At 35.4% G+C, this 27,349-nt stretch overlaps 1 protein-coding gene across 1 annotated transcript in view; it reads left to right on the top strand.

The window, feature by feature from the left end:
- Positions 1-27,349, top strand: part of CSRNP3 (cysteine and serine rich nuclear protein 3) — a 198,042-nt gene that overhangs the window by 22,569 nt on the left and 148,124 nt on the right. Inside the window, exon 3 of the mRNA XM_020891721.2 lies at positions 13,889-13,977. Within this exon, the coding sequence (XP_020747380.2) occupies positions 13,965-13,977 (13 nt within the window). The 5' untranslated portion in view covers positions 13,889-13,964. The remainder of the gene's footprint in view (positions 1-13,888; positions 13,978-27,349) is intronic.

Below are 27,349 nucleotides of genomic sequence, written 5' to 3'. Positions count from 1 at the left end.
ATAGAAACAGAAAATTTTGAGTTTTATCTGAATAGTGGCATGGGTAATTTAAATTATCTATATATTTCTCAATATTTCACGATATCTATATATTTTCTCAATTTATATTAATATATTTTAGTTTAAGACTTATTGTCTCCATTCATTGCAATAGCTTTCTAGATTTTTTCACTAATACAATTACTGCTGCTATAACATGCTTATAATTTTTTCCCTAAGATAGAAATCATAGTTCAAAGGCATCATTTTAATTGCCCTCCAGAAAGCTTTACCAATTCATGTGCTCACTTCTAATAACTAAAGTAATTGCCCTAGTTAGTTACCAAACTAACTAGGCATTTTTTTCTCTCTCTCTCTGTGCATATATACCTGGCCAACTTGGTAGGTAAAGACTGATATTTCCTTAATGCTTTCACTTGAATTTCTCTGAATAGTAGAAAGCAAATTATTTACGTATTTATTTACACTTTTTTTTGTCTGTATAAATGGTCTACTTTAGTTCTTTTTTTATCATAATTTTCTCTTTCATTATTTTATATTAAGTATTATTGCATTAACATTTATGTGATAAGATCCTTCCTGTCTTGTCACTGGTCTTTCAACTCTGTTTATGTTTGCCACAGAACTGTTATATGGTCAAATATACTCATGGATTTGCCTTTTAAGAAATGTTTGGGCAGTTCTCAGCTCCCAAGATTAATTGCATACAAATAATCTCCTCTAAAACTTTCATAAATTTCTATTAAAAATTTAGATCATTGGATCAATTGAAAATTGTATTGGCATACTGTGTAAATTAGACAATTTTTTCAGTTTTTCTAAAATCATATATTGAGTAATATAATATTTGCTATTTGAAGTTCTGTCCGCCTCTCGAACCAGATTCTTACATATAGTAGGATCAGTGTCTGTAATTTTCCATTTCATCATCTAGATGGCTATACCTAAACCAACAATACTGACTCTGTAGTTAGTTTTATCTCACATAAGAGTTCCCAATTTTCCATAACCCACTACTATAAACAGAAACACAGTATATTATTACACTTTTTAAGAACTCTATTAGCTCAGTTCAGTCACTCAGTCATGTCCGACTCTTTGCAACTCAGTGGACCGCAGAACGCCAGGCCTCCCTGTCTGTCAACAACTTCCAGAGTTCACTTAGACTCATGTCCATTGAGTCAATGATGCCATCCAACCATCTCATCCTCTGTCATCCCCTTCTTCTCCCACATCAGGTGGCCAAAGTATTGGAGTTTCAGCTTCAGCATCAGTCCTTCCAGAGTATTCAGGACTGATTTCCTTCAGAATGGATTGGTTGGATCTCTTGCAGTCCAAGGGACTCTCAAGTTTTCTCCAACACCACAGTTCAAAAGCATCAATTCTTCGGTGCTTTCTTTCTTTATAGTCCAACTCTCACATCTATACATGACTATTGGAAAAACCATAGCTTTGACTAGATGGACCTTTGTTGGCAAAGTAGTGTCTTTGTTTTTTAATATGCTGTCTAGCTTGGTCATAACTTTTCTTCCAAGGAGCAGGCATCTTTTAATTTCATGACTGCAGACACCATGTGCAGTGATTTTGGAGCCCAGAAAAATAGTCAGCCACTGTTCTTCATCTATTTTCCATGAAGTGATGGGACTGGATGCCATGATCTTAGTTTTCTGAATGCTGAGTTTTAAGCCAGCTTTTTCACTCTCCTCTTTCACTTTCATCAAGAGGCTCTTTAGTTCTTCAATTTCTGCCCTAAGTGTGGTATCATCTGCATATCTGAGGTTATTGATATTTCTTCCAGCAATCTTGATTCCAACTTGTGCTTCATCCAGTCCAGCATTTCTCATGATATACTCTGCGTATTAGTTATTCTCACATAATTACTATTTGAATTTTTTAAGAATGTTGTCAAACTACCAAACAAACTATGGCATTGGAGTAACATTACATGCTATGCCATTGGAGTTACATTACATTTATAGGTTAATTTGAGCCACAAGGCAAATTGACATCTTTACAATTCCATTCCAGGAATACCAGATATCTTTCCATATTTAACTGTCATTCTACCCACAGAAGAGTTTTGTTCATTTCTTCTTGCAGTGCATTTTTCTTGTTGAGTCCCTAAGTTTTTAAAATATTTTTATACCTATTAGAGATTTTAAAAAATAATCCTGTTTTTATTCAAACTTCTAAAATGATGAGCTGAAAAATATTTTTCTTAATATTAAAATCATTGTTGCCTTTGAATATGAAAGTGAAAGTCACTTACTGGTGTCTGACTCTTTGCGACCCCAAGGAGTATACAGTCCATGGAATTCTCTAGGTCAGAATACTGGAGTAGGTAGTCTTTCCCTTCTCCAGCGGATCTTCCCAACCCAGGGATCAAACCCAGGTCTCCCACATTATGGACAGATTCTTTACCAGCTGAACCACAAGGGAAGCCCAAGAATACTGGAGTGGGTAGCCTATCCCTTCTCCAGCAGATCTTCCCAACTCAAGAATCAAACCAGAGTCTCCTGCATTGCAGGTGGATTCTTTACCAACTGAGCTATCAGGGAAGCCTGCCTTTGAGTCTACTTTAAATAAAATGTGCTTCCCAGGTGGGGCTAGTGGTAAAGAATCCAGCTGTGAGTGCAGAGGACATAGCAACCCACTTCAGTATTCTTGCCTGGAGAACCCCGTGGACAGAAGAGCCTGGTGAGCTACAGTCCATGCAGTCGCAAAGAGTCAGACATGACTGAAGCAACTTAACATGCATGAACACAAGAGGTCCTTAAAAATGTTCAAGGTTATTTTAAAAATCCACTTTAAAATGTTCCATTGAAAGAAAACGAAGCTGAAAGCATCACTTTTCCTGATTTCAAACTAAATTACAAAACCATACTAGTTAAAGCACTGTGATACTAGGATAAAAACACAGAGCAAAGGAACAGATTAAACACCCTTAAAATAAACTCAGGTATGTTTGGCCAACTAATATTTTACAGGGAGTCAAAAACACTCAATTAAGAAAGGATAGTGTCTTAAATAAATGATACTGAAAAAAACTGTATATTCACATAACAATAATGAAACTGGACCCCGGTCATATAGCATTCACAAAAATTAACTTGAAATAGGTCAAAGGTTTAATGTAAGGTGAGATTGCAAAACTCTTAAAGGGAAACATATGAGAAAATCTCTCTGATGTTCATCTTGGCAATGAATTTTTTGAATATGCCACTAAAAGCACAGGCAACATAAACAAAAATCAACAAGTAATGCTATACCAAACTAAAATGCTCTGCACAGCAAATAAAATGGTCAACAAAATGAAAAGCAATATATGGGATGGAGAAAGTATTTGCAGGTAATATATCTGATAAGGAGTTAATCTCCAAAATATATAAGAAACTCATGAAACTGAATAATAAATGATCCATTAAAAAATTGGGCAAAGGATGGAATAGAATTTTTCTAGATGTATAATGACCAACAAGTTCATGAAAAGATGCTCAACTTCAGGAATCATCAAGGAAACACAAATCAAAATAACAGTGAGAAATCACCTTACACTTGTTAGAACAGCTGATATCAAAAAGACAAGAGATAGAAAATGTTGGGGAGAATGTGGAGAAAAGAACCCTTGTACACTACTGGTAGGAATGTAAATTGTAATAGGTTTCCAGGAACGTATGGAAAACAAAACGAGGTTCCTCAAAAAATTGAAACCATATTGCCACTTCTGGGTAAATGCCCAAAGGAAATAAAGTCATATCTTAAAAAGAAATATACACCCTTTATGTTCACTGCAGCATTATTTGCAATAGTCAACTTGTGTCCATTAATGGATGAATGAATAAAGAAGTTATGGTGTATGTATATATATATGTGTGCGTGTGTGTGTGTGTGTGTGTGTGTGTGTACAGTGGAATATTATTTAGCCATAAGAAGGAGAAAATCCTGCCATTTGTGACAACATGGATGGAATTTGGGGCATTAATGCTAAGTGAAATAAGTCAGGTAGAGAAAGACAAATACTGTATGATCTCACTTATATGTGATATTTAAAAAACAGAAAGCTCATAGAAACAGAATAGGATTATGGTTACCAGAGCTGGAAGATGGAGGAAACAGGAGATGTTGGTCAAAGGCTAAAAAAATAAATAAACAAAATATTTCAAAAATATATTTGAAATTTACACACACACAGATGGTAATAAAAAATGGTGCAAAAAAGCCCTATGCTATTTTCCATTTAGGGCTTCCCTGGTGGCTCAGCTGGTAAAGAATCAGCCTGCAATGTGGGAGACCTAGCTTCAATCCCTGGGTTAGGAAGATCCCCTGGAGAAGGGAAAGTCTACCCACTCCAGTATTCTGGCCTGGAGAATTCCATAGACACGACTGAGTGACTTTCACTTTCATGAGGACAAAGTGATTAAATCAGTTAAATCAGGGAAGTAGTAAAAAGATAAAGTATAGATATTGCTTAATGTGAAAGAAGGAAAAGCTAGAAATATTAGTTTTTAATACAAATAAAAAGATATAATGGTTTGTTGAGTCTCTTTTATCTGTTCTTCAAATGGGTTAAAGGGTAAATCATCCACTTTATTAAAAAAATCTTCAACATTGGGGTACAATAAAAGGAAATAAAACTGCTCAGTTTAGAAGCCCACATATTGTAGCTGCAGATTAATTTTAAATACATTTTTGTTTCTTTGTGGCCATTTTTTGTTTTGATAGTCTGCATCTGGTATTGATCTGCATTTTTTTGTAGTCTGCTTACTAGGCACAAATCAAAGAAATCAACTAGTTCTATCTTAAAATACTGGAAGAAATTTCCTTTTTAGATTTCTCCCCTTTTTTTATTTTTGGTATTTAAATTCTCTATTTAAGATATGATGGTCACTGAGGACCTATCAACACAATCACTTTCACTTAATTTCTCTTACTGGTAATAAATAACTATATCCGTTTTTAAATTGCATTTCTTACTGGTAATACTTGGCATTTGTCCTAGCACTTCTTTAAAATATTCAGTTAATAGTCATGGTTATGTTAGTCAGAACTTTTTATTGCTTGTTTAAAAAGCTCTATGCAATCTGGCTTAAACAAAAAAGAGATATCTTAGTTCATGTAACTGAGAGAGACATGGGTGAGATCATATCAGGCAAAAATGGTTCTAGGGCTCAAATAATAACCTCTGTGCATCCTCCCACCCCCGTGACTTGCCTCTGTTCGCACTATGGGAGGGCCTTACTTTCTCCCACTGCATATGGAGTTATGGGTTTCTCTTGAGATCTATGAAAGATATCTGCTTACAGGTAGACATACGCATCTTCCTAGCACTCTATCCTTGAAGACAAGAAGCTGCCTCTTCCACCCCTGGCTCCAGTAGTTTAGATGGGGAAATAGCTCATGTCTTCATAGTGTGTCAACTATGTACTTGTTTGTGTTCATTCTCTGCCCTTTCTCTGAAAATTGCATTTCCTGATTGCTTGTCTACTGACTTCCCTGTGTGTGTGCATGCGTGCTAAGTCGCTTCAGTCGTGTCTGACTCTTTGCAACCCTGTGGAATGTAGCCCGCCAGGCTCCTCTGTCCATGGGATTCTCCAGGCAAGAATATTGGAGTGGGTTGCCATGCCCTCCTCCAGGGAATCTCACTGATCTTGGCATTGAATCCACATCTCTTACATTTCCTGCACCTGGCAGGTAGGTTCTTTAATACTAGCACCACCTTAGACCACTGATTTCCCTACAAAATGCAAAATTGAAGTTCATATGCCCATTTAATAGATGAAGAAACTGATGTTAAGTAAACTGATGTGCCCAAAGTCACAGAAGTAAGAAAGATAAAAACATAAAAATGATGGTAACCTCTGTTTTTTGGTACTTCAGAACCTAAGCACTTTTTCTAACAATGTCATGTCCCTAATACTTTTCTTGAACTGCATTGAATCTTCATTTGTCTACTCTTATTAGTAAAAATCTCCACTCAAGTTTCATTCATTGTTCACTTTATGGTAAAATCTCTTTATTATTAAGTCAGCTATCATGAAGTATATCAACAGAGAGATCTGCAACAAAATTTTATCATATAATATCTAGACTGCATCCCTTTTTTCTTCATCCGCACATTATACCTGACATTAGCAGGATTTCTTCATGTTACAAGCAGACAGATTTGGGGACAGATTAATTGCATAATTATATATCCCCCATGTCTGTCTGCCACTACATGCACTGCTTCTGAAATGTGGAGAAAGTATGTAAAAACATTAAGTACTAACTAGGTTCTGGGCACTTTCCACAGGGAAATATTGGTGAGGCTTCTTACATTTTATAGTGGCAGAGAAGATAAGGACACATTCTTACGTAACAAATTCGTGGTTTTTTTTTCTCATTTCTTCTGAGAGAATGGAGGTTATCAGGGCAGTGCGAGCAAGCCTTCAAGGCTTTATTTTGACATTCCTACCCTGTAGAATAGTAACCCTGCGTGGCTTCCATGAGAAAGAATCTAAATAATTAAGGTAGATACTGTAGACTGCTTCATTAACTGAAAGTGGAGGGAACAAACGCTGTAAAGATCTTCCTCTTTCATTCCTGTCAGTGGATGCTGCTTTTTCTTTTTTTAGATTTGATTTCTATTTTCTGCAACTGAGCATGAAAGTACACTGACTAACATAGCCTGTAATTTAACTGTGTTCCTAGGACCATCTGTAAGAATTTAAGCATTTCCTGGGAATCTGATCAATTCTAGCAGCCTTTCTCTATTTTCTCTGTAAATTTAAGAGCCCTTCAATTAATTTTATATATAAAAGTTGGTTTCTGCTGAAAAAAAAAATGTGGACCCAATATCCAAAAACTGTTCTGTGCTTCGAAATTGGTTTTGTTGAATAATTTTCTATTATGCAGCTACATATGCATTTTTATGTAAAGTCATAAATATCATATCACAGAATTTGTTTAATGTAAGGAAGATTTGTTCCTTCTCCCCCATTCATTGATTCAGTCATTTATTTACATCAGTATTGACTCAAAGATATTCATTTTATTCTTTGGGTTATAATCTAATACTGTCATTAATTTTTCTTGCTTAAATTATTCCAACTTTTACCATTGAGAGTTCTTTTGGGTCAGTTCTTATGTCCTTCTGACATGACTGTGCCTCTTTTTTTCCTTCCCTTTCTTACTTTTCATCACTGTAAGATCCTTCAGGTTCATCCGATATTTACCTGCCCCAATCCTAGAATCAGCCATTTCTCAAAGAGATTTTTTAAATACCAGTCATTGGGTAAATGGTGATGCAACTTAGTGAAATGGGAAAGACTGGAGGAAGGGGAGGAAGCCTGGAGTATGTTACCTTCCTTCTCAGTTTCCTTCCTTCCTCATCCCTTCCTTCCTTCTATGTTTCTTTTGTTATTATTACTATTTTTAATATGTTAAATTTGAAAAGCCTATTAGCCATGTAAGTGGACCTATAGAGTAGACAGTGAGTATAAGAATCTAAAGCTCAAGAGAAGAGGTTCAGGCTACATATCTACATTTGGGATTCACAAATAAATGGTAGCATTTAAAGACATAGGACCAGGTCTGCTTTGCTATGAGTCACATAGAAAAGTCTCAGACTTCAATTCACAAGAGGCTTTAGAGGTTAGGTATAAGGGAAGAAATCAGACAGAGAAGTTGAGAAAGGGCAGCAGATGGGCAGGAGAAAATCCTACCTTATGTGTGGTATCCTACAAACCAGGTAAAGAAAGAGTTCAAGACAGGAAATCTGAGTCAAGCTCTCTTGAGATATTAAGGAAAAAAAGGACTGAAAATTTACCATTGCATTTGGTAATATTCAAGCTCATTGATAAACTTTATAAATGTTATTTCAGTGGAACTGTGAAAATGAAGGCTAATTTGGGGATGTTCAATGTAGAATTGCATCTGAGAAATAGAAAATACCTTCCTTTGACAAGTTGCTACAAGTGGAGTAGAGAAATAGGTGATAGTGAGATGGGGAACTGATGGAAAGGGACTTTATTTTTAAGTTTGGAGACATTACAGCATATTTGCAGACAAATGTGAATAATCCAGTAAAAAGAGGGGGCAATGATGATGCAGAAGAGAAAGGGGATAATTAAAGTGGCAAAGACTTAGCATTGGTGAGAGGAAATGGAATCCAAAGCTTAAGAGAGGGAAATCACCTTAGGTGGGAGAAAGAACAGTTTCTCCATCATAACAGGATTGAAGGTTGACTCCATGTGTACAAATGTTAGGGGTACACACAATATTGTGGTAAGAAGAGGAATTTGAATAGGGTTTTTTTTCAATTTTCTTAGAAGCAGTATCATAAATTAAGCTGGAAAAGATGGGAAGAAATGTTGGACAGTTGAAAAGAAGTAAAGATGCCTTTTGTGGTATAGAGTTGAAGCATGCATTAAGAAGGGAAATGTAACAAGATTGTCAGACACTGCTACTGGGGACCCACTTGCAAGAGCCTACATTTTCTCTAGTCTTTACCATCTCTTCAGCTATGAGAGGCATGTTCATAGTAGGAAGAGAGATGAGTTTAACTAGCTGTTTTTGTCACATTTATTTGAAGAAGAGAGGAAAAAGGCCATCATGGTGAGTGTATATGTGAGGGAGAGACCACAATGATGAATAATGGACCCTAAATTCAGTAAGTGGGGAAATGTGAATGTGAGTGGGATGAGAAAAAAATATGTAGAGGTCAAGAAACTTTCTTGTTGATGAAGTGTATGATTTATTGGAGACTCTTACTATAAAGATTCCTTAAGGCTTCCCTGCACCCTGTTGATGCTATCTGCTCTTGCAATGGTGGAATATGAAGAATATTTTCAATCTCTTTTATGATAATCTGTCAAGTCAAGTTTGTACCTGTTCTTGGGTCAGTCTTGTTAATTTACAATTTTCTTGGAATTTTATCTACTTTGTTTTTTTAAATTTTTACCTAAATTTTCACCCAAATTTTGTTTTAGCTCTTGCAAATTCCTAGTAATTATAGTTATGTCTTTCCCCATGTCTTTAAATATAGATCTCTCTGAACTATTTCAGAGATTTGTTTTGCACGCTTGAGAGCACAGCTGATTGAGTGGAAGAATCCCATGGTGAACCTGATATATAAATATCCTAACTAGGACTGATTTAATTTGTTTCAGTAACTCTTGTCCACTTTTACTGAAATAGAATGACTAAGTGCTATTATAATCTTAGAAAGTTTTTGGTCATATGATACCATTCACTATAGTTCAGCACATGTTAGAAAAAATGGATTAAGGGCTACATGTATTTTGATAATTGCACTTTTTCAGGTGTATGTAGGTACAAAATTGAAGTGGTATTGTTACTTAAAAAATAAATCTAAATAGAATCAATGTGATTTTCAGTGGTATTTTATTGTCTTTAAAAAAAATAGGGCCAAACTGTATATGACAGATTGGTGTTTCCTGCTAGATTCCTTTGTCCTAGGCCTTTTACTTCTGTCAGAAGTTGTCCTTCAGAGTGAAAGATGCTTTTGCTGATTGCAGGCATATTAAATACACAATACTGTGTTTTGAGATGCAGTTGCAAATGTAGCTAAACTGTTGCACCAAACTTACAAGTTGTATTATCACCTTAGAAGCACTGAATAGACAATTCATATTTCTTCACTTGTGTTCATAGAATATTTCCTTTTGACATATTGAAACTGTGATATAAGCCAGGCTCCCAGACATGTAGAAGTGATCCACTTGAGAATCTCAAACTCCACGATTCTTGGAGGAACAAGCTTAGTCTGAAATCCCCACAATTGCAAGAAAAATAAAAATTTTAAGGATAGGAGCAAATTAAAAGAATGTTGTAATCAAGTTGTATTTCATCCTATCTAACTACTGAATCACCCACTAAATACAGCACAAACTGATCTTATAGCTCAGTCAAGGCTACCACTGAGATGTGACCCTCATTGACCACAGTGAAGTCTAGCATGGCTATTGATTAAAACATGCCAGCAGGAGCTTGGTGCATCACTGACCTGTTAAAGGTACCATTTAGAGAAAATGTTGATGAACATGGGCGAGTTCTTTGACCCTTGCTTGCCACTCTGAATGGCTTCTGGGATCTTAGGCTGATTTTCAGTAATGTTTATGGGCAACCAAGAAACCACAGGGCCTAGAACTAGAAGAGGTGGTGTTCACCTTCCACCTGCAATATTGCAAGACTTTCTGTAAGTGAAAAACGGTTCTCAGGGAACTTCTCAATAGAACCCCAGGTATGAGGAAAGACCAGATGTGAACTGTAAGTATTGGGTGCATGTTTTAAAATAATAATGTAGATTTCTGTCAGTTTTGTTTTTCATGGAGCTCATAAGCAGAAACTGAATTTCTTTAGATGAGCACAACAAAAGATATGTGAGGACAAATGATATTACATTTACATTAGTATACATGTTCCATTCCATCAATGTCACGCTCCTTGATTATTTTTCATAGTTCCTGAGATAGTTATATGTATCCACAAATCAGTCCCAGATGTCACTTGTCATTGTTAAGGCCGCCCATGGGATTGCAATCTCATTCAAGAAAAGTATAACAGGCTACACTGGGAGGGTTGGGGGGGAATTCTACTTAAGTCATGACCACATCATAGACATAGGATTTCAGGAAAGTGGCACTTCCCACAGATCTTGTGTAGACCATCACCGATGTGCCCACAGGGCTTGCAAAGGAAGACCAGCAGCCTCTGCATCTTCCTGGGTTATATCATCTAGGTGGTATTCCTCTACGTATTGCCTGAGTCTCAAGTGGGTGCTGTTGACTGATGGATCCTAGCTCCACCCCTCTTGACCTTCTTTCTCACTTGTGGACACATGCTTTTTCACACAGTCTCACGCAGCCAGTGTCTCCTAGTCACATCCAGAGAGCCACGGTGCTGAACTGGAATTGTTTCCAGCATCAACCACTGCACACTGTGCCCAGAACTGGTGTTGATTCTCATATCTCCAGGTCTTGGAATATGGCACTGAATACGACTTGTTCTTCTAAAAGTATTTAACTTTTGTGATGACTCCCTCTCAAGAACTTGACTGACCTGAGTTAGGATCAATCCTGCCCATCAAATTTATTTTTACATCCTTGACCTTCAAACAGATCAGAGTTTGAGTCCTTTTTTTCCCCCCCATCACTGTGGGTCCCTTGGCCTCAGTCTGAATTATAGGTTAATTACAGGCATGCAATTTTCAGTTCAGTTCAGTTCAGTCACTCAGTCATGTCCGACTCTTTGCAACCCCCATGGACAGCAGCATGCCAGACCTCCCTGGCCATCACCAACTCCCGGAGTTTACTCAAACTCATGTCCACTGAGTCAGTGATGCCATCCAACCATCTCATCCTCTGTTGTCCACTTCTCCTCCCACCTTCAATCTTTCCCAACATCGGGGTCTTTTCAAATGAGTCAGCTCTTCGCATCAGGTGGCCAAAGTATTGAAGTTTCAGCTTCAACATCAGTCCTTCCAATGAACAATCAGGACTGATCTCCATTAGGATGGACTGGTTGGATTTCCTTGCAATCCAAGGGACTCTAAAGAGTCTTCTCCAATGCCACAGTTCAAAAGCATCAATTCTTCAGCACTCAGCTTTCTTTATAGTCCAACTCTCACATCCATATATGACCACTGGAAAAATCATAGCTTTGACTAGATGGACCTTTGTTGGAAGAGTAATGTCTCTGCTTTTTAATATGCTGTCTAGTTTGGTCATAACTTTCCTTCCAAGGAGTAAGTGTCTTTTAATTTCATGGCTGCAGTCACCATCTGCAGTGAGTGTGGAGTCCAAAAAAATAAAGTCTGTCACTGTTTCCACTGTTTCCCCATCTATTTGCCATGAAGTGATGGGACCGGAAGCCTTGATCTTAATTTTCTGAATGTTGAGCTTTAAGTCAACTGTTTCACTCTCCTCTTTCACTTTCATCAAGAGGCTCTTTAGTTCTTCTTCACTTTCTGCCATAAGGGTGGTGTCATCTGCATATCTGAGGTTATTGATATTTCTCCCGGCAATCTTGATTCCAGCTTGTGCTTCATTCAGCCCAGCGTTTCTCATGGTGTACTCTGCAACAATATTTTTGCTTTACTCTATAGTCTACCTTAAATGACTAAAGAAAGTCTTTTATTTTTGGTTGTAAAATGCAATTATGCTTTAAATTTCAATTTTTCCAACTGGTAGTCACAAACCATACAGTCTCTTCCTTTAGAGTTAGCTACATCACAAATACATGGTAGCCCGTTTTCCTGTTTGTATGATAGGGAGAACTGAACTAGATAGCAGTTTCTTCACTTTTTTGCCTCTTGATTTGTTTTTATATTTAAGTTTCCCCACTTTTTTATAGAAGTAAAATTTTATTTTTAGGATAAAATCTTAATGATACCTCAATATGTAAAAATGATATTTAAATAATATGAGATTCATTTTCATTAACAAGAAAATTAGAGTTAAGATTATAAATGACATTTATAGACTGATTCATTTCAGCATCTAATTTATTTTTAGTATTTGATTTTAATTTCAGATAAGTTTTTAAAGTCTGTATTCGATGGACACATTACAAACAGGTAGAGATCTATTAGCATGCTTGCTTGTTGGTTCTTAGTTGCTTGACATGCAATCTAGGATATGTATCATAACAGAGGAGACAGTTATTTTCTGAAATATTCCTCAAAATAAGTGCAAAGGTGATGTAAATTATTGCTTTAATCATCTTCGGTATGTCATCATGTTATGCATAATATTCTTTTTTTTATGCATAATATTCTTAACAGGGTTTTAAGACATTTTAAATTATACTTAAAATTTAATTTTGAATCTATCTTTCCAAAATTTCTCATTCTTCTGCTGAATCTGGGCTTTCTCAGAAGCAAACTGAACTCCATTATCTCTATTAACTCTGTAATTCTAACCACAATTTGATAACACTATGCTACTGTTGTGAGTACTGCAAGTATTCTAGTATGTTCTAAAGCTATTTAAAATGTATATCCATGAAGAAACACATAAAGTTTAAACAGAGAAAGAGGCTCCTAAAGACATAATTTTCCTAAGACAACTTTTTTCTTAAAGATTTTTGCTGTTTTAAGCTTGTTTGAATGACATCAGCATAAGTTGTTTGCTCAGTCTATTTCTTCATTCAGTAATCCATTCATAGTCCTTTCACATTAGCTATTGTTATTGGCTATGATCAGTGATAGTTCATTTCTGGCTGTTGTGCAAACACAATAAATGAACCACAGTTCACCAGTTTCTCTATGTCGTGTTTATGGGAAAAAGTTTACATTTGTATATGGACTTAATGATTTATCTTATTAGAATGGAAATCTGTTAGTTATTTAGAAAAAGTGATTATATATGATACATTTTAGTCTGGAAAAAAAAAGCATTTAATTACTGCCAGGATTTTATCATCTCTTTAAATTATTTCACTAATTCTAATAAATATTTATTGTGATTTTCATCAACTATCTAGCTATACTATTTTGGTTGGTTTTCTTGTTTATTTTTGTTCCTTGAAGATATGAATCTCTGGAGACTAGAAAATTATTTAAATTTAGTGTGATATTGATTGATGAGATAAAGTGCCTTTACTTTTTTGTCCCTAGTAACAGTTGTTGATTGAGTAACAGGTTAACAAATAAATGAAAGCTTATGAATGATTAGAAATTTACTACATTCTTTTAAGATGGATATTTTTTCTGCACTAATGTATATACAGTATAATCATTCAGTTCTAAATTTAATGCCTTATTTTTATATTCCAAGAATCCTATTAATTTTGCTCTGTGTCATATTATATTTACACCTTGTTGTAAACTTTACTTCTTGGAAATATAACCTTATATAACATATTAAAGCATATTTTCTTTTTTAAGGAAAAAATAAGGAGAGATCAACAGACTGAAAAGATGTTTTCAGAGGCATAGTGTCTTCAGGAAGATACTGACATTCATGAGATCTCAAGGTTAGTATACATTATCCTTTTCATAGTTATGCAGATCTGGGATGCAACTGTAACACTATTCCCCATGCTGTTACTGCTAATGTGTAATTGGATAATAAGGAAAAATGCTCTTATATAAAATACATATATTTAAATGATCTCTTTAAGATTTCAGGAAATTCATTTATACTAGAAATGTATATTTTTATTCAATTGGGGATAATTACAAGAATTTTTTTTTTAGTATAGAATCCATTTTCTATTAAAGTTTTCTTCACTTTTTTAATGGGTAACACTGTTAGCATAAAAATAAACATTGTGCATTCCTATACATTTTTATTTTGAATTTGTTAAGGAATGTATACCTATTTAGCAAGTCTTTAAATTTCTTTTGTATCTTTTGTTACAGCATACACACATATACACACATTGTTTAGAAGGACGACTAAAGAGCAATCTTTCTAAAATTCTTAGAACCTCATCCCCTGACTTTCCCAAGTACAGTAAAAAATTTTACTCTTGTCAGAAAGTGTGACCTCAATAAAATGACAGTTGGTATGAATGAGCAAAAGGATATGTGAGGAATTTTACAAGTTGTTTAGAGTCATAAATCTAGAAAAGCAAAGCAAAATAAGCCTGCTCTTATTAAATAGCTTCAGTTCAGTTCAGTTCATTTCAGTCCCTCAGTCCTGTCCCACTCTTTGTGACCCCATGGACGGCAGCACGCCAGGCCTCCCTGTCCATCACCAACTGCCAGAGTTGACTGAAACTCATGTCCACTGACTCAGTGATGCCATCCAACCATCTCATCCTCTGTCATCCCTTTCATCTCCTGCCTTTAATCTTTCTGAGCATCAGGGTCTTTTCAAATGAGTCAGTTCTTCTCATCAGCTGACTAAAGTATTGGAGTTTCAGCTTCAGCAGCAGTCCTTCCAATGAATATTCAGGATTGATTTCCTTTAGGATGGACTGGTTGGATCTCCTTGCAGTCCAATGGACTCTCAATAGTCTTCTCCAACACCAAGTTCGACACCACAATTCAATAATAAACAGTTTATTATAGTAATAAATGAACATAAAATATTCATTTGGAAATTTGAGCTACAATGTAGGTTAAAAATGATTCATTCTGATGGGATAACTTGAGAAAGTGGATAATTTCTGACTACTTTGTATTGTGGGGACCCAGTGTCAAATATTAATAATTTTAAATGAAATATATTGATGATTCTTATTTATTTTTATTTGTTTTATGTGTTTATTGAGGTAACATTGATTTATAACATTATATAAGTTGGATGTGTACATTATATTTCTGCTTCTGTATATAGCATAGCATGCTCGCTATAAGAAATTTAATTTCCATCTGTAATCATACAGTTGACCCTCCTTACCCATCCGCTACCTGTTCACTGCCTCCCAGCCCCTTCCTTTCTGGTATCAACTACTCTGTTCTCTGTAATGATGTTTTATTTTGATTGCCTTGATCATGTTTGCCTTCAAAATCTTCTTTTCCTCACTCATCCAAGAACACATCATTCAAAACTTATTTAGGACTTAACCATATGCAAGACAATGGCTGAGTGAAGTTTTGGTTGTTTCAAAATGAATAAGATATGGTTCTTATTCTCAAGAATTGTGCAACTGATGGATGTGTTTCTGGGAAATTAATTTTATTATTAACGCAAGCAACACATAATTAAAAAGACAGGCTAGATTTAAAAGGGCAAATAATGAATCCTAAAGCACAGTGGGAATTCTTTGGGGATTATTCATAAGTTCACATTATGGCTTTTATTAGTCAACGATACTGAGTGTTTATACCAATGGGAGTGATGCTCCATTACAACCCACATTCAAATGACCTTTTAGTAAAGCTCTTCAAGTACAATACAAGTAAGTAATATGAGATTCTAAGAAAGAAAAGTCTCTTTTTTGCCACAACTGCAAATTTAATGTTGTAGAAAATAGTTATGCAAACACATGAAAAGAACAAAGGTGAGCATTGCCTACTTAGTTTTTCTTATTCCTGTACAGGCAACTTCTTTATTAAGCTAACCAGAGAATTAAATCATTTCCCCAAAGACCTAGAAAGGCATGTAGATTTTCAATGCTTGTAATGTAGGTTTGAATGCTATAAACCCCTAAGGAATCCATATGTAAATAGCTGGGTAAATAAAGAGATTTGCAGTAGAGTGGGAGTCTAAACTCTGCTGGATACGGAATTGCACAGCACTATGCTTCTCACAAAATGCTTCTAAAAAGGTGATGTCTTAAGGCGCAGCATCTCCAGCACTAGCCACAATAGGACTCCACCCCCAAGCCATGAAAACAACAGACGTTGCCCAGTAACCCCTTGGGAAAAATTATCCCAACATGAGATTCACTGATCACAGCCTAACCTCCACAACCTCAATAAACATCCACCCCATATCAACAAAAATCCTTCCAGCCACCAACAGCATCTTGTTCTCAATTAAAGCTCAACTGAGACACTTTAAATTCCAGGCACCATTGTTAAAGTGAAACTCACTTCTAACCATCTGTATATGTTTTTCGTTTCCCTTCATTTGCTTTCACCTGTCCTTGTATCTAAAATGTGTCTAACAGAATAATGAGTGAATATGAAATAAGTTAGAAAATTAGGGAAAAGGAAAAAATATGGTTAAAACATAAGTTTTTTTACTGGGAGTCACAGAAGGAAATGGCAAACCACTCCAGTATTCTTGCCTAGAGAATCCCAGGGACAGAGGAGCCTGTGGGCTGCCGTCTGTGGGGATGCGCAGAGTCGGACGTGACTGAAGTGACCTAGCAACAGCAGGAGCACATAAGTCTTAGGCTACAAATGAATAAGTCTTCTCTCTCACTCTTGTTTGTCTTGAATCTGTGGCTCTTTCCATTCTCCCAAGTCTTATTTGGACTTTGGCTTGGACACCAGGAGCTTACTGCCCACGTTTCTACAGCCTGTCCTTTTACACTGTACACACAAACCTGAATTTACATGAGAAATCTCTTTTCTTAAATTCAGGCCCATGAGTGTTACAGGAATGAATTATACCACTCTGAAGATAGATGGTTTTCTAATCTGAGTTAGTCTCTCAGTAGCATTCACTAATCCTGTCACTCTGACGTGGTCAGCCACCATTTCAAAAGTTTATCGCCCAACTTAAGCCATACAATCCCTGCCCTTCACTCTCAGTGAACCTCCTATTTTGATAAGAAAATTGAGGTCATCGTACGATGTGTACGATGTGTATCCTTGTGATTCCCTCCAGCACCAAACAGCAGCATCTATCACCATTATTTCTTTCCTCCAGTCTTAAAGGATCAGGAGTCCGTCCTGCTATTCAAGGCAAAGCCTGGATTTGATTTTATTCCCTATCACTGATGCTAACGCTTTTGCCACTAATTTCCTTTATACCCTTTACCTTCAGTATTTTCTTCTTTGCTGACCCTTTTTCTTCAACCTATACATGCTCTTCAAACTTCTATCCAAAAAAGTAAGTCAACAAACAAAAGCAAACTGACCTCTCCCTTCACTTGATTTCGCCACCGCTACCATCCAATTTCTCTGCTCCCCAGCTCATTCAGGCTCTCGATAGTAGCGGTCTACATTCATTATCTCCAGCGTCCAAGATTCAGTCCCTGCTCAGCACAGTGCGATCTGATATCTAACCCCATTTAACAGAGCACGCTCTCTCTAAAGGCGCAGATGACCCGCTGCCCTTATCTTGACTGGCTCTCTCAGGGGTATTTGACGCTTTTAACTTCATTTTTCTTCCTTCATTTCCTGGGCTGTTGTGACACCCCTCCCTCTTGGTCTACCTTATCCCTTGGAAACCTTTTCACAAACTCCCCTTTCATGGGCTCTTCTTTCTGTATTCTTTCCCAAAGCCAGAACCATAACTCAAATACCAATAGGCAGTTGGAAGTAATATAAATGAGTGAAATCAACTCATTGGAAACAATAAATGTTGTAGAAACCAAACAACATGCCTGCAGCAGGTCTTGATATTTTACTCCTGCTCAGAGGATAGTGCTCCCTAGAGACCCAGCCTCAGCTTCCTGCTCCTCCACCCTCCTGGCGATCCGTGATCAAGCAAAGCCACACTTGAGAGTTTATTAATGACATAGGTGGCAGTGACGCCAACCCTGTTCTTTGATTTAACTACAGAATTGCATATCACACACACATTTCTATAGGATATCAATGCCTGGTAAGGACAGACACAAAGACAAATCATCAGACCAGTGGAAATACAAAGTTCAAAAACAGACACTATATACATGTGATCATAAAATGCAACAAAGAAATAATCATCTATCAATGGGAGAGGTCTTCCAATGGAAGTTTATTAGCAACCCCAGGTATACAGTTAGTGTCTGAAGGCGTTTTGAATGGGGAGAAGCAGGAGGGACAGTGGCTTACTTAGTAGAAGGCACTAGAACAGTTCTTTACTTGGGTAAATAATACATCATATGGGCTTCCCTGGTGGCTCAGCAGTAAAGAATCTGACTGCAATGTGGAGGACCTGGATTTGATCCCTGGGTTGAGAACATCCCCTGGATGAAGGCATGGCAACCCACTCCAGAACTCTTGCCTAGAGAGTTCCATGGACAGAGGAGCCTGGTGGGCTGCAGTCCATAGAGTGACACAGAGTCGAATAGGACTGAAGCGACTAAGCAGCAGTAGCATCCATCATACCATATTAAACTGCAGATAAAGATTTAAAATACTTTAATTACTTTAAATATTTTAAAATTATTATTGAACATTCAGTAAGCTCAATAACTCACAAATATTCATGTCTTTGGTTTAGGGAAGCACTTAACCAATGCAGGAAAGCAAAGAAAAATGAAAAATCATTTATTCATTTTTATATTTACAAACAGTAAAATTCACTCTTCTTGGTGTATAGTTACAGAAGATCTGACAATTGCATAGAGTCATGTAATCTTCCCTACAATCAGGATACAGAATGGTGTCATCACCCCTAAAATTCCCTTGAGCTGCACATTGTTGGCTCCTCCCCATCCCAATCTCTGGCAACTGATCTGTTTTAGTTCACTATAGTTTTGCCTTTTCCAGAATGTCATACCAATGGAAACATACAGGATGTAACCTTTGTAACCAATCTCTTTCCCTTAATTATAATGCATTTGAGATAGGTTTATGCTGTTGTATATTTCTATAGTTTGTTCCTTATTATTGCCAAGTAATATTCCATTGTATGGATGTATCATAGTTTTTTTATCCAGTAAAGGACATTTGGGTTGTTGAGACTTTGTTGTTTCTAATAAACCTACTATAAGCATTCATTTAGAATTTTTTGTGAGAACCTAAGTTTTCATTTATCATGGGTAAAGGCTTAGGTGGAATTCTGTGTCACGTGTTGAGTATGTTTATAACTTTCTAAGACACTGCAAAAATGTATTCCAAAATGGTTGATGAATGCATGTTAAGTAGCTTCAGTCACGTCTGACTCTTTGCAACCCAGCGGACAGTAGCCCGCCAGGCTTCTCTGTCCTTGGGATTCTCCAGGCAAGAATGCTGGAGTGGGTTACCATGCCCTCCTCCAGGGGATCTTCCTGACCCAGAGATCAAACCCTCATCTCTTGTGGCTCCTACATTGGCAGGCAGGTTCTTTACCACGAGTGCTACCTGGCAAGCTTTAAATGGTTGGTATCATCTTGCATTTCCATCAGCAATGTAAGAGTATTCATACTGCTTCACACACTTACCAGCATTTTGTATTATCAATTTTTATTTAATTTATTTTTATTTTACCCATTCTAATTGTCATTGTGATTTTTATTCATTGTATGCCCTAAGTAAATAATATTGATCATTTTTACTTGGGTTTGTTCACCATCTATATATACTTTTGTGCAGTGTTTATTCAAATATTTTGTCCAATTTTTAAAAAAGAATTATTTAGAACAATTTTAGGTTCACAGTAAAACTGGGAGGAAAGTACAGAGATTTTCCATATACTGCCCACCTGTACCACATGCATAGCTTCCCCCATTACCAACATCCCTCAACAGAGTGGTACCTTTGATGTAACTTATAAATCTGCATTAACATATCAAAATCACTCAAAGTCCATAGTTCATATTAAGTTTCATTCTTGGTGCAGTACATTGTATGAGTTTGGATAAATGTATAATGACACATATCCATCATTGTAATATACAAAGTATTTTCACTACACCCCCAAATCCTTTGTACTCTATATCTATTTCCCTTTCCTCCCCACCCTCAGTCCCTGGCAACCACTAATCTTTTTACTGTCTCCATAGTTTTTACTTTACTAGACTGTTATATAGTTGGAATCGTATAGTCCATAGCCTTCTCAGATTGACCCCTTTTACTTAGTAATATACCCTTAAGTTTCCCCCATGTCTTTTTGTGGCTTAAAAAGCCATATTTATTTTTAGCACTAAAAAATATTTCATTGTCTAGGATGTATCACATGTTACCCATTCACCTACTGTTGGACATCTTGGTTGTTTCTAAATTTTGGTAATTATGAATAAAATGTCTAGGAACATTCAATAGCAGATTTTTTCATGGACTTAAGTTTCCAAACTTTTTGGATAAATACCAGAAAGTGTATTTGTTAAGTCATATGGTCAGAGTATGTTTAGTTTTGTGAAAAACCACCAAACTGTCTTTCAAGGTGTCTGTACCATTCTGCATTCCTAGCAGCAATAAAGAATTCCTATTGCTCCACATCTTATTCAGCATTTGTATTTATGTCAGTGTTTTGGATTTTGGGCCGTTGAGAGTCCCTTGGACTGCAAGGAGATCCAACCAGTCCATGCTAAAGGAGATCAGTCCTGGGTGTTCATTGGAAGGACTGATGCTGAAGCTGATACTCCAATACTTTGGCCACCTCATGCGAAGAGTTGACTTATTGGAAAAGACCCTGATGCTTGTAGGGATGGGGGGCAGGAGGAGAAGGGGACGACAGAGGATGAGATGGCTGGATGGCATCACCGACTCGATGGGCATGAGTTTCAGTAAACCCTGGGAGTTGGTGATGGACAGGGAGGCCTGGCATGCTGTGATTCATGGGGTCGCAGTCAGACACGACTGAGCGACTGAACTGAACTGAACTGAACTGAATAGATAGATAGTGGTTTCTCTCATTTTTAAAACTTACATTTCCCTGGTGACATATGATGTGGAACATCTGTTCATATGCTTATTTGCCATCTGTGTATATTTGGTGAGGTATCTGTTCAGGTCTTTGACTAATTTTTTAATCTTTTTCTTACTGTTGAGTTTTAAGAATTCTTTGTGTTTTTTTGCCTATTTTTTTATTGAGTTGTTTTCTGTTGTTTAGCTTTGAGAGTTCTTTATAAATGTTCTGTATAAAAAGACTTTGGGAAATGTGAAATTTGCATATATTTTCCCCTTTTGTTTTTGTTTTCTTGACTTTGTTTTCAAAGAATAAGAGTTTTTAACTTTGATGAAGTCATATGTATTAATTTTTTTCTTTTCTGAACTACGATTTTGGTGTTGTATCTGAGAGCTCTTTGCCTATCCCAAGGTCACAAAGATTTTCACCTGTTTTTCTTCAAAATGTTTTATAATGTCATGTTTTACATTGAGATATATGATCAATTTTGAGTAAATTTTCATATGGGGTAAGAAATTGAGGTTCAATATTTTGCATACAGACATCCAAATGTTTTATTTTTTAAACAGACTCTCTCTTCGCCATTAAATTGCCTCTGCACCTTCATCAAAAATCAGTCACATTTGTGTGGGTCTATTTCTGGCCTCTCTTTTCTGTCCCATTGATGTATGCATTTGTAATTTTTCCCCTTATCACAATCTTGATTCCTGTACTCTGTGGCAAGTCTTGAGATCAGATAGTGTGTGCTCTTCTTTTTCAAAATTTCTTTGCACTGTGCATTTTAAAATCAGTTTGTCAATATCTACAAAAAAACCTGCAGAAATTTTGATTGGAAGCTCATTGATATGCATTTTTAAATGCTTCCAATTAAATTTAAATTAAAAAACACTTGAAAACATATTCACTGAATGTATAAGATGAAATAGTCAATATTATTAAAATATAGAGTTGTTAGGTACCACTAAGAAAATATAAACCTCATTAAGATAACTTCTAAGGCCTTCTGGGGCCTCCCAGGTTGCTCAGTGGTAAAGAATCTGCCTGCCAATGCAGGAGACACAGGTTCAATCCCTGGGCCTGGAAGATTCCCAGAAGAAGGAAATGACAACCCACTCCAATATTTTGCCTGGAAAATCCCATGGACAGAGGAGCCTGTTGAGTTACAGTCCATAGGGTTACAAAGAGTTGGACATAGCTGGGCAGACTCAACCTGCAGCAAGGCTTTCTGAGAACTTTTTACAGAAATTGTTCCAGTCACCTCTAAGTTTAAAAAAAGAAATATTAAAATAATTTAAGTAACCAGAAACATTTGATGTGTAACAATGGTCATGTAAGTATATAAAACTTTTCGAGATAGTATAGCATATGGACAGAGAGCATCAGTTTAAAGGTCAGCCTGAACTTTGAGTTGATTCTTATCTCTGAGGATTTAAGCAAACTGTTTAAATTTTCTAATGTTCAGATATTCTATCAATTAAGTAGATATAAAATCTGACACATTGTAAATATAAATGGGGATTATTATTGGTGAAGATGTGGAGAATTGGACCATGTCATACTATAGGGATGGACAAGTAAATTATATCAACTTTTCTAGAAGGTGATTTGTCATTATGTGTCAGATAATTGTACTCTTTGCCTCTTCTTAGGAATTCCAGATATTTAAAAACCTTAATGAAATAATCAATTATGAACACAATACTATGTATACACAAATGTTTATTAAGATAATACTTAAAATAATGAAAATAAGAAACATCTGCAAGTCTGATAATAATGAAGTAATTAAATTATTTAATATCCATTAAAAGTAATGTCCTGAGATGGTTAAAATAAAGATGTTTCCACAGCATATTTTATTATTAGAGAATTATCTGCAATATACCAATAAATCAAAAGAAGGCTATAAAATAGTTTTTGCAGTGTGATGCCATTTATGCTTTTAAATGATATATATGCATGGAAGAAAGAATGACTAAATTAATGCATATGTATATGGGTGTATGCACATACGCACACATATAGAAAGTTGGTTATGTCTGAGTGGCTGGATGTAGATTAAATTTATTGTTTTTTTAGTGTTTTTCAGTAGTCTGCAAATTTTCTGAAACTACATCTTATTATTACCCAAAATTAGGTAATTTAAAAATAGAATATGGTGGTGTAGGAAGTCATAAACTATATAAAAAGATAAATAGTCAACTACTTAAAACATTATTTCATAGATGACAGCAAAGGGTTAGCTTTATTATTTAGCCATATTATTTAAAGAAATTCACAAAGGACTAAAAAATGGAAGGACAACATGCATAAAAATGAAATATAAATAGCTGATAAACATATAAAAAATTTAATCTTTAACAATATTCAAAGAAATGAAAAAAAAGTGTTGTAATTTTATGTCTAACAAATTAACACAGATTATTTATTACCTATCTGTTTCACTGACATATACAGTCGATGGAAGTATGTTAGTAGCAAAATATGTTAAAGGTCCATATACTTATGCTTTCTTATGTTAAACAAACAATAAATTTCCAGATAAAAGCAAATATGTCATAGCATTATATATAACTATTTGAATCATTGAAAATAATAAACATGTTCTGTAGTAGAATTGTTTGAAAAATTGTGGTACATCCAGAAGATAAAATATTATTCATCTACTGAAATTTCTTTTACAAAAAATTTTAATGACATGAAAAATACTCATAATATGTTAGATGAGAAAAATAGACATGAAAAAGTGGAGATAATATAAATATACAAAAAGAGCATTAAAGTAAATCAATGATAGAGAAATTAAAATATTTTAAATTATTTTATAATAATGTATATATTATAAATAGTATTTGAAATACAGATTTTTTCAAAGGTAGAATAGCAAGTGGTTCGTTTTTTTCATTTCTAGATGCTCATAACTTTTTTCTATTGAGATATAGTTATGCAATATTATGTAAGATTTATGTACAACGTAATGATCCACAAATCTTAATGGTATTTTCCAATTTTAATTTGTATAAAATGTTAGCTATGTTCCCTGTACAAATATCCTTGTAGTTTATTTATCTTATGCATAGTATTAATACATCTATTAATCCCCACCCCCTATATTTCCCTTTCCTTCTTCCCTTTCCCCACAGGTAACCACTTGTTTGTTCTCTATATCTGAGTTTGCTTCTTTTTTGTTATATTCACTAGTTTATTTTATTTTTTATATTCTAAATATAAGTGATATCATATAGTATTAGCCTTTCTCTCATTTATTTTACTTAGAATAATGCCCTCAAAGTTCATCCATGTTGTTGTAAGTGACAAAATTTCATTCTTTTTTGTGACTGAAGTAGTGTTCCATTGTGTATATATACCACATCTTCTTTATCCACTTATCTGTTGATATGTAAATTTTCAGTTCAGTCACTCAATTGTGTCCGACTCTTTGCAACTTCAGGAACTGTGGCACACCAGGCTTCCCTGTCCATCACCAACTCCTGGAGCTTGCTCAAACTCATGTCCATCGAATCAGTGATGCCATCCAACCATCTCATCCTCTGTTGTCACCTTCTCCTCCTGCTTTCTATCTTTCTCAGCATCAGGGTCTTTTTTTTTTTAAAATTTTTTTTTCATTTATTTTTATTAGTTGGAGGCTAATTACAGTATTGTAGTGGTAAATCAGTCAGCTCTTCGCATCAGGTGGCCAAAGTATTGGGAGTTTCAGCTTCAGCATCAGTCCTTCCAATGATTATTCAGGACTGATTTCCTTCAGGATCAACTGGTTTGATCTCGGTGCAGTCCAGGGAACTCTCATTAACATGTAAATTTTAATTTTTTAAAATTTGCTCATCTCCTTTCCATCTCAAACCTTTTCCTGCTACTGTATTTACCATCTCCTTTAAGAATAGCCAGTCATGAAAATCAGGAAGCTTCTCACTCATCAGTATTTCCAGAAAACTACAATCAAATTTGACTGAGTCTTTCTTCATGCTCTTCTCATCCCCTCCTGAGAGCTGCACTGTCACTACCACAACTTTAATTCTGCTGCTTTTCGTCTCTCAGCTGGATACAGTGATAGCCTAATGGATGAGTTTTCCTGATTCCATTTGTGTCCCTTCAAACCCACTCTCAATACAGCTCCCTGGAGACTCAATCTAAAACAAATGTCTTCCTTCACCCTCCTACATTTTCATACATTGATGAGATCCAAGTCACTTGTCTCAAGTACCTGCCTTTTGCATTCTTCTTCAGCATCTTCACTCATCATGCTCAACCTTGAGTCTACATTTCATCATCCTGAACTCTTATACTCATCCCCTTGGTTCTGTAACTTTGTGCCTTGACATAGATGCTTGTTCTGATTATAATACTCTTCTGTTCATCCTCCTCTCTTTTTATATTACTTCGCTAACTCCTCTTTGTACTGGAAGTCTTAGATATAGTGATTCCTCAAGCAGAAAAAAATTTTTTTTCAGAGCTTTCCCCATATTCTGGCTCCTTACGTTTACTGTCTATCAGATAATTAACTGCTTTTTTCAAATTATCTTTTTACTGTGTTATCCTCCTCTCAAGACCAGTGAGCTCCAAAGTATAATGAATATAACCTAGGAATGAGCAAAAAGGTCTTTTGAGAAACAAAAATATTACTGTCTCCGTTTATATTTGTTCTTCATTTCTAATTTCTATCTTTAAGTGTTCATATAAATGAGATAATATATTTGTACAATAATACATTATATTATATATAAATGTATATATATATGTACACACACACACATATATATATATATATATAAAAGAGTGAAGTTCATGCAGAAACTTTTTTTTTCTGCTGGTGGGAATCTATGGTTTGCCATGCTTGAAGACCACTGCTGTGAAGCTTTGCAAGGGCAGGGAATATGTCTTTTTATCCATAGCATATGGCAAAATTTTGGGCATAGATACTCTGTTGATCTCAACTAAAAGTAAAATTTTAGCAAACTCGAATCCACATTTATGAAGGTAGTTGTGAAGTGATAAAAAATTTAGATTAAGGTGGAAAATTCTTTTTTGTTTACTAAACTTGACATGTATGTGAGATAGAGGAAATTTGAGACAGAAAAGTAGAAAGCAATAGAGGAAAAAATTATACTTAAGTAACATTCATCATTGCAAGTGGTTTTAAATCATGAGAAATACAGTTTTAACAGATGCATGCTTGTAGTTTCCCAGATACAGTAAAAATGCAGCATTGCCTTAGACTAGATCTACAAGAATTTATAAAAGAGAGTATCCCTTTTTAAAGGAAATTAAATTTTAAGGATAGAGTGTTTTATTGTTGTTAAGTCACTAAGTCGTGTCCAACTCTTTTGTGATCCCCTGGACTGTAGCCTGCCAGGCCCCTTGTCCATGGAATTTCCCAGGCAAGAATACTGGAGTGAGTTGCTATTTTCTTCTCCAGGGGATCTTCCTGACCCAAGGATCAAACCAGCATCTCCTGTATTGACAGGCAAATTTTTTTTACCACTGAGCCACCAGGGAAGCCCCACTAGAATTGTGTATACAGAATTGTATACTCCAATTCTGTAAGCTCAGAACCTGAAAGTCCTTTAAGAATTCCCTTTTCAAGGAGCTACCCAGTTTATATATACATCAGAATATCTGTCAATTAGTTTTAATACTATGGAAGGAACAGAAGTCTAAACCTGAGAGAAAAATTCCATTCAAATGTTTGATTACTTTATAGTGAATGATTCTCCTGATTTTAATAAAATCATAGTTCTAGTTATCTGTAACTCCAGACATAGAATGTAAGGAAAATCTAAGGAAAGCCATCATTATGGTTTGTTTAAGAACAAATGGGTAAAAAAAAAAAAAAGAACAAATGGGTACACAAATGAATGAATAAAATTTACAAGCCGTGTTTTGGTTTTGGTTTCAGGATGAATTTAAAGTATATATTTAAATATAATAACAGATGTTAAAAAGGAATTTTTCTCTTCTAATTTGTTTTTTTAAAAAAACCTTTGTGAATATGATGAATAAAGAAGCTCCCTTGGACTTTTTTTTCTTACAAAATATTATAGCTTTATGTTTTCCTGCCCCTTCTTCATTTTAATTAGAGCTTATCCAATTTAGTTGTTTGGTTTCTTCTTCTTTTTTTTTTTTTTAGGTTTTAAACATCAAGCCAAACATAAGCATCTAAAAATTTGTGTTACTCTTGGACAATTCTGTCCTACTCTAAGACATACATTCCTAAAACAATGTTATTT

This window comes from Odocoileus virginianus, chromosome 13, assembly GCF_023699985.2.
Source record: "Odocoileus virginianus isolate 20LAN1187 ecotype Illinois chromosome 13, Ovbor_1.2, whole genome shotgun sequence".
Classification (NCBI taxonomy): Eukaryota; Metazoa; Chordata; class Mammalia; order Artiodactyla; family Cervidae; genus Odocoileus; species Odocoileus virginianus.
The sequence above is the reverse complement of the archived record's forward strand: the minus strand, read 5'-3'. Positions and strand labels throughout refer to the sequence as shown.